Genomic DNA, 9,290 nt, shown 5'->3' on the forward strand with positions numbered 1-9,290 from the left:
TGTGGTATGAATGAATAAGCTATCATAAAGGTAAGTTATAAGATCGAAGTTCATCTTTGAACAAAAGGTATAGGACCACATTATGCGTCCATATGCGACCCAACGGGTCCGACCATCATATATGAAGATAATGTAGCTTGCATTGCTCAACTCAAAGACGGGTATATCAAAGGTGACCGAACCAAACATATTCTACCCAAGTTCTTCTTTATCCATGAGTTGCAGTGAAAACTCAGCCGACTTCTTCACCAAATCATTGCCCTCTTGCACATTCAGGAAGTTCACGCAACAAGATTGGCACGCGTAGACTCAAGGACCTTCAGTGATGTCCAAATCAGGGGGAGTAATGTGTGTTGTACTCTTTTTCCTTTCTCTGGTTTCCCTTTTTACCACATTGGGTTTTGGGTTTTCCAAGAGAGGTTTTAATGAGGCAACATTAGCATGTTACAAACCCTATATGGTTATGGCATCTAAGGAGGAGTGTTATGAATCATGAAGTGGATGGTCCATAACCTAGACCATACAAGTTCAAGACTAGAGTCCATTGGGGGTTTACATCCAGCCACATGGAAGACTCATTCAACCTTATGTCTTTATGAGTTTGACCATGTCATTATGTAGAGTATCTTTGTAATCAATTCTCCCTTTGACTCCACCTTGTATGAACCACTATATATAGTGGTGTAAACAATAAGAAATATACAACACATTCTCACAAATCTTCTCTCAAATCTTAACAAACACATTAGCTTTTAGCATTTCATAATTTTTCTTCCACAAATGAAGCTTTAATTTGAAAAGGCTTTTGGTCTGTGTCCCATTTATTTGAAAGGATTTTGAACGGCTAGCAACTCCCTTGCAAAGTCCTTATGGACAAACACAGAGAACACAATGTTTCCAAAAACTTGTATAAACAAAGCAGACAAATCAAGCCTCTTCATTTATCACTATGTAGAAATAGTTAAAGAATATGGTAGCACAGATTCACACAGCTTGCAGAGGATTGTAACTGAAAACTTGTAAATTAATGTATACAAACTACAAAGGATCACATGAAACATAACCTCAATTTTGGCTCTAAAAGTATGCTCACAACGACATCTGCAGAACAAAAGAAAAAGGAAAAATGAAAATTTCAGCTCATTCACTCTTAATCCAAGACACTCTACTGTTGTATTTCAGCATAAAGCAAAACTATTTACAATCTAAGAAACAAGAGAGACTCGGACCTGACTCATTTCACCATTAATCCAATTAATCCTATCGGCATTAGGATAATTAGAGTAATACTCAATCTGCTGACCGAGAACATTTGAGAACTCTTCGTTCATGGCATAAGCTTGTGCTGTACGAGCTTCCGTAAATAAGAGACGAGGAGGACGTACTTTCGGCTTGGCGATCCTGAGAATAGAAGAGGTTGATGTCTATCGGGGGTGAGAGAGATGGGAGCGGAAGGGTCGTAGACCGAAGACAAACGCCGACGAAGGGAAGCAACAGTGAGTTAAATCCTCGGATTTGAGGGTTTGGCTTGTAGGAATGAAGATGAACCCAAGGAAAATAAAAAAAAAAGTTGTGTGAAGAAAATAGATAAAAGAGACTTTTTAATTTTTCTTTATAATTGATTATGAGTTTTATCGAATATTATGCTTTAAAATAGAGGGGCTTAATTCGATTAACAAGAAATATTACAATAAGAGAGGACAAGTTAATTGTCAAAGGGACAAATATAGTTATTTTTTTTTGTTCTATTTTAGCAATTTTTTCATTATTTATTTAGCTCTTTAAAATTTCGAACGGCAATAAAAGGATAAAACTCAAACCTAAAAGTACAGCTCGGACCCACAAATCTCGCTCCTCGTTTATCATTCAAGCAATCTTGAAAATGCAAGCTATTAAAAACCAAACACTCTTCACAAGCTTCTGGTGACAAGTCTTTCGTACACTGCACCATTCCATAAACTGTATCACCCTTGAACCGCGTCTCCCCCACAGAGTACAATGCTGTTGGCTCAGTATAATTAACACGACTGATGGCTAAAGTCGTCAGATTGTCCATGAGATTATTCCAAACATCTCCAAACCCGAGCTTATCTCCCAACTTCTTCGCGTTGGACATACAAAAGATATTGTCGTAATCGATCTTTCCAGTAGCATAGGTGGCCGAAATCGCGAGAAGACATTCATCATACCATATTATTCTCCCCTTGGACCACGGACATTTCCTACGAAGCTGTAATATACGTTTTAAATATCTACACCACAATCAACAACGAGATTGCACGAGAGTAATTAACATATAATAAGTAGTTTTTTTTGTCTTATGCTAAAATTAATGTCAAAACCTGTGTGCAGATTTATAGAACTAATCAACAAGATTGATGTGACAGTACCACAGCGAGGGAGGTGACAAAGCAGTCGCGGCACTTGGGGCCATAGGAGTCGCCACGGCACTGAAGGATAGCGGATAATGTATCAGAGCCGAGCAGATCGTAACCTGTTTTCTCGATACTGCCTTTATAGAACATTTGTATGATTTTTCTAAAAAGTTTCTCGTAATCGCTTCCCGGCTTGTATTTTCCTTGACTAACCAAGCATTTGTGGTTGAGATACGCATTGGTCGTGTTTAAAGACAATTCACTGCTTATAAGGAGAAGTTGTATGGCCAAGACATGGATCAAAAGGAGGCGTTTTGATACAGACGATGAAGAGTACATTGTTTTGGATTATTTTTCTCAAAGAGGGTTTTTTTTCTAAATGATTCGTTGGGACTGATGTTTATGTAAGAGACTCAGAGGGATATTTGGATACTGAACATATATATGATGTTTTATATATGGTCTATTGTTTTTGGTTACCCAATACGAAATTTGTTTGAAAAGGTCTGTTTGTAGAATAAGATGTCCACGCTTTGTAAGGACATGAGATAATGGTTGAAGGTTGAGACTTATTGCGGCGACAAGTGGGCCGAAGAAAATGTGAAAGTTTAAGAGGTGTGACTTCGTTCACACGATTCATACGGTGCAAACCTGAAATGAAGGAATTCATTTCTTAATTTATTACTACCAGATTCTTGCTTTTTTAGACACCATAGGATAAGATTCCAACACGCGTATACTTTTTATACTATAGAAACATGCCACTCCTAACTGTTGCCCACATATATAATACCGTCGAATATTCAAAGAGAGAGAACCGACGACATTTTTTTTCTTTTTGGCAAAGAAATCGACAACATATATTGAAAGACTTTGAATTTGCTTGATTTCACTGATCGTTTGTAGAGTACACTTTATACACGAGTCTGTTACGTGATCATCTCGATCTTCCTATATTACAGGGAGACTACTTCTAGTTGTTACAACAGAATAATATTTAGTATATCCTTTCATCCTCCCCCCCAATTAGAACATGTAAAGTTCGAACGTTCAAACTGTCCCTGAAGGAGTTGAATAGCGACGTTGGCAAACCCTTTGTGAAAATATCGGCATATTGGAAAGCTCAAGGCACATGAAGGACTTTAACCTGACCAGGATAAAAAATTTCACTCACAAAATGCAGATCGATTTCCACATGTTAGTTCTTTGGTGCTTCACCGGGTTTGAAGAGAGATAGACCGAGCTCAAATTGTCTCAGAAGATCAATGTAGCCTTGGTTATAGGTATATGCAGTTCCAGCAGCAGGTTGCGCTACCAGCAAGTCTCGGCGACATTGTTTGCGACTCCTCTGTATTCTGCTTCAGCGCTAGACCTGAAGACTGTTTGATGCGTCTTCGACGACCAAGATATTAAGTTGTCTCCCAGATAGACACAACAACCAGAAGTGGAGTGTTGAGTGTCAGGACACCCAACCCAATCTGCATCAGAATAGGCTGTTAACTCGTTAACCTTGGACCTGTATAACTGCAGTCCGTGATCCAATGTGCCTTTGACATAGCGTATGATCCGTTTTAGAGCGTTGAGACTTTGCACCCGAGGATCATGCATAAACAAGCAGACTTGTTGAACGGCGCACTGAATGTCTGGCCGTGTAACATTAGGTACTGCAACGCACCAGCTACACTTCGATACTGAGTTGGATTATCTATGCGGCCTCCTCCCTACTGGAATGCTACGTTCAACAACTGGCAACATGGACAGCAATGAGGTATTTCTTGTATATATTTCCAGGCTTGTATTTCCCTTCACTTGTATAGAAAACTACTTAAATTTTGTTTTTATTTTTATTTTCATTTCACATACAAAATATCAAAAAAATAATTTAAAATATTTAACAATTTTTGTAATAAGTTAAAATTTATTGAATATAATAAACATATCAAGACCTCATAAGTATTTAAATGTCTAATATTAATAATAAATTTTAAATTTAAATCCAAAAAAAAGTAAAAGTAGAGCATCAAAATTGAAATAGACTGAGGATAACGAAATTAAAATAACACCAAATCACATCGAATAATTTTGAATCTCTATCATCGTTCACTTCATTTTATTCAGATGGTATATTAAATTTTTTAACAAAATTAATAAGTCACAAATAAATCACAAAATTCAATCAAAGTTCTAAAAATAACCATCAAAATTTTTTTGGTTTGTCATTTCATCAGTTTGGGATTTTTTCAGGAAGGAAATTTTCTAATTCATTAAAATCAATAATAAACACTGAAAACCGAATTTCTTATTTTAAATACAAAACAGATTTTAATGCCGTAATTAAAAAAAATCTAAGAAAAAAAGTAAAACTTACTTATTTGTTCAATCAATGGTTCAATCAGAAGTTGAGTTCCACGTTTTAACGGGTTTTTGTTATCGGACTCTTAAATAATATATATTTTTTTAAATCCAAACTAGATTATATATCGCGACACCGGGTTTGTTTGATAGCGGGTCCAGGTCGGGTTTCAAAACATTGCGAAAAGGTTGAATACTCATTTCTTTCTTTTTTGAAACACTATCTCATTAGGTGGTATTTTCATCTAGCTGAATTTTAGATAATCTAAAATAAATTTAGATAAACACTATAGATGAAATCCCAATTTTCAGTAAGGAAAAATTTTATGAGAATTATTTGTATCAATGATTAATCCAGTAACTTTGGATTTGTAGGATTTTGTTATAAATACTAAGTCCAATAAAGTAAGATTTGATTGTTTGTTTTTTTTAAACTGATTTTTCAAATACATAGTCCAATAAGCCCTCTATGATATTTTGGTTAAAATCATAAGAATTAAGAAACCTATTTTTTAAGTGATGACATCATTAATTAATAATAGAAATTTAAAGTGAACTTCAATCATAAATAATGCAGTAAAATTTTATTGGTTAACGAATTTTTAATTAAGTTTAAATTATTATCAAAATAGCAAAATATCTTAGATTTTGAAATATCAAATTTTCTCTAAAACATCTTAAATTATAAAACAGATGAACTATATATTTTGTTTGGTGATATGGAGCTGCGCTGTGACGCTTAAGTGATTCGTCCTCATATTGCTTTCGTATCACAACTCACAAGAACACGATCATGATATGAATTGTGATGTGGTTGTTCTTCTATGGATGTATTAAATGCCTTGTTGGCTACGGTTTCGGATCATTCCCTATATATTAAATTAAATGAGAATCATTTAAAAAGTTGTAACATTAATTTTGACTAATTAAAAAAAAAATTTGTTTAGGTGTCATTTAATTAGGATGTCAATATAGCTTGTGGTAGCTTAAAAATCAATTAAAAATATGTTGGTCCAAAATCCAATTAATAAGAAACCTTATATTAACCCAAAATATAAGAATTGTACATTTTTTTCTTTAAATAAAAGTTACGGAATTACCTAATATGATTAATATATAAAACAATTAATGATTATGAATAATAAAGATTTGATAACAATTTTTGCATCGTTACTCATTTTTGTTTAATTTTATATTATTAAAATAAATTAAAAACACATTAAACATATAATATTAAAAAAATAGATTTTTTCTTATATGTTATGTTTTGAATTTTTTAAAACGGTTTTAAATTACAAAAATGTTAAAAATTCCTTTAAAAATTTTGTGATCAATATCTCAATTTTTTGGTTATAACAAGATACAAATGATCATACAATCGTATTAAATATAAATTTTTATTTAATACATATTCATATTAAATAATATATATATATATATATATTAATATTGTTTAAATTAAAATATGTACCATTTAAAAATACATAAATATGTTAATTTTGAAACTTGACTAGAACTGATATGAACCATCATCATTTTCTTAAATGGACCTATAACAGTTTTTAATGATTAACTAAATGGACTACATACATAGTAAAATGTGTTTTGGTTTTAAAATTATTGCATACCCAAAATTAATATGAGGCATCATCCTTTTCGTGTAAAATATTGTCACAATAAAAATATAGGATTAGGCAAAAAATCCGAACCCATAAAAACCGAACCAAGGCCGATCCAAAAAATAGTACTGAACTTTAACCAAAATTGGTTAGATATCCGAATGGGTTCAAAATTTTGGTATCTAGAGAATCGGAACCTAATCCGATCCAAACCATAATATTTTAGGTATCTGAATATATCCGAACAAGATTTATATACTTAAATATATTAATTTTCTTAAAAAATAGTATTTAAAAGAATATAAAAAATATATAAGACGTTTTTAAGTTGTCCAAAATACTTGAAAATATATACAAATAGTTATAAGTATATGTTTAAAATAGCTAAACGATACTTATAATACCTAAAATACTTAAAATATCTATTGATTTCCTATCCAAATATTTAAGTATTTTTTGCATACATTATTCAAATTTATATGTTATATATTATTTTTATTTTTATATATTTATATTAGTGACGCACATTGGTACTCGAATGTCCACCTCTAATCAAATGTAAAAAAAATTATTGGTAACAAAATATATATTATTTATAATATTTAAGTATAATATATTAAAAAAAAAAACTCACTCCATGCATGGCGCGGGTTATCATCTGGTTTACAGTTATATCTCAATTAAAAATAAAAATGAAAAACTACGAGAAAAGAACCTAAAAGATATTTGATAAAGCCATAAGAAATTAGATGATAATCCGCGCGCATGCGCGGAACTTATAATCTATAATCTGATGATCGAGTCGATTCCATGATTATAAGTTCATTCCATACCGGACCAGACCGGAATAAGGTTATATACATTCTCATGAGTTTTTATGATAATGTTTGTTCATTAAATGGTTTTAACATTTTACAACACTTCAATCTTTATCGATTATAAAATGACGAATACAAATGTTGATCTCTTAAATGTATCATCGTTGTTGAATAGTTAACATGTTACATCTCATTTTAATTATTTTTAAGACTTCATATGCATAAAAAAAATGAAGTTTTGCGGCTGAAACAAATCATCAAACCAAATAGGCAACATCGATTGTATAATGAAGGGGATTAGGTTGTCTGCTCTCGATTTGTTTACTATTGAAAATCCATAAGTAATTTTTTTTTTACCTCTATAAAATTTTGATTTCGTTCTCGTTTTTGTTTCATTGATATGAGTTTAGTTTTTTTTTAATCTATTCTATGAATTCAGTGAATTACATAAGTGTCAATTTAAAAAAGTGGACATATGTATATAGTTCTACTCCAGATACATATATAAGAATAAAAAATTTGAAGAAAATCACTGGCAAACTATATTAACAGGTTAGTGTTAAAATCTAATATATCAAGCTGTTATAAAATATAATTGCAAACTCGAAATATAAATGTTTGTCTAGTATATATTCACCAGTTCGGTCTAAAAATCATCTAATTCTAGAACAATAAAACAAATTACTTATTTTATTAGCCTACACTTTTGAGGTTTAGTTACGTAAGAGTATACAGATAAAAAAGTATATAATACTTTACTATTCTAATATATGTAAACTAAGAACTGTTTGATTTATTAAATAATAAACCAAAAAACTTATAATAAATAGTTCTAATCTCTCGTTCTTACAATTATAATAGCTAGATAGGGTATCAGGGTAAAACAATTGGACAAATGATCAAATCTCTCATTCTTCGAACAAACTCAAAATGAGGTGATTGAAATTTTTTTTTTTGTCCATAAATGGTTCAATACAAAGATCAAGCCAACGGGCTTGATACAAACACCAAGCAGAGTTCCAAAAAGAATAAAACGAAACAAGAAAAAGCAGGAAAGAAACATCAGTAGATGCCTTGCATAAAAGACCTTCACGTGAAGGGAAGATAATAAGTTCCTCAAACACTCCTAACACTTCGGTGCCTATGGAGTCGGTTAGCTGTTTACACTTGCACGATGCCAGCAGCTTCAGATCTAATATTAGAGGAGAGCCAGCGAGGGAAGATAATAAGTTCCTCAAACACTCCGAACACTTCGGTGCCTATGGAGTCGGTTAGCTGTTTACACTTGCACGATGCCAGCAGCTTCAGATCTAATATTAGAGGAGAGCCAGCGAGGGCCACCAGTTGCAATGTAAGATTGGTACCTTCCATCTTTGGTGACGCTTGACGCAATCTCAGTAGCAACGAAATTAGTCTGATCCGATACTACCAATATCTAGCAAAGATCAAAATCATGCATCAAAATTAAGACTAAATTATTTAATCTGAATGAAATAATACATGTAGTGCTTCAAATATTAGAAATCACTTCGATTTGAAGAATTGTGTTTCTCGGATTGTCAGGATTAAATAAGATATCAGAAACCACCTATTTAAAAAATAATTTGTATACATAAAAGTATATACATTATATTAAGCACATAAATAAAAATCAATACTTTTTGTTAATTTACAATCACGTTTTTGTTAAATAAATCAAAACAGTCATTTTATTTACCTTATTAGGTTGAGATCCGCGCCCTGCGCGGGGTGAAATGAATTTTTAATAATTTGATAATATGAATAAAATTTTTAACATTACATCTTATATATTAAAACAGAAGTCACAACTTTAATTCATGTGTGATTTTTTTAAAAATAGACCTAATGGACTTATTCCTAGAAAGTCATGTTACATTTAATATATAATCTTATCATTTAAATTTTGGGCCCACGAGAAATTTTTATTGGGCTATCAATAATTGGATTTAAACAATAGATGATCCATTGGATTTATAGATAGTATAAATTAAATAAATATAATTTAATGTTGTAATACTATACTTTTATATGCTAAATATTTAAATGTTTGTCAATTTTAACTTTTAAAATTATAAATATTTTTTTAAATAACAAAAATCATATTA

The 9,290-nt window shown here is 31.5% G+C and overlaps 1 protein-coding gene across 1 annotated transcript; it reads right to left on the reverse strand.

The window, feature by feature from the left end:
* Positions 1–1,654: 1,654 nt before the first annotated feature.
* Positions 1,655–2,858, reverse strand: LOC106293572 (putative cysteine-rich repeat secretory protein 17). The gene is made up of 2 exons (XM_013729253.1): positions 2,391–2,858; positions 1,655–2,230 (listed from the first exon to the last, which is right to left on the reverse strand). Exons 1-2 carry the CDS (start codon positions 2,712–2,714, stop codon positions 1,766–1,768), a joined length of 789 nt encoding a protein of 262 aa, XP_013584707.1. The 5' UTR covers positions 2,715–2,858; the 3' UTR covers positions 1,655–1,765.
* Between the last annotated feature and the right edge of the window lie 6,432 nt (positions 2,859–9,290).

This window comes from Brassica oleracea, chromosome C5 (genome assembly GCF_000695525.1).
Source record: "Brassica oleracea var. oleracea cultivar TO1000 chromosome C5, BOL, whole genome shotgun sequence".
NCBI lineage: Eukaryota > Viridiplantae > Streptophyta > Magnoliopsida > Brassicales > Brassicaceae > Brassica > Brassica oleracea.

What these genes read in the sequence shown, in the direction of transcription:
- LOC106293572 (XM_013729253.1), bottom strand. Translation starts at nt 2,714, where the DNA reads ATGTACTCTTCATCGTCTGTATCAAAACGCCTCCTTTTGATCCATGTC. An exon ending in TTGTCACCTCCCTCGCTGTG is followed by an intron (nt 2,231 to 2,390) that starts GTACTGTCACAT and finishes CGTATATTACAG; the next exon opens with CTTCGTAGGAAATGTCCGTG.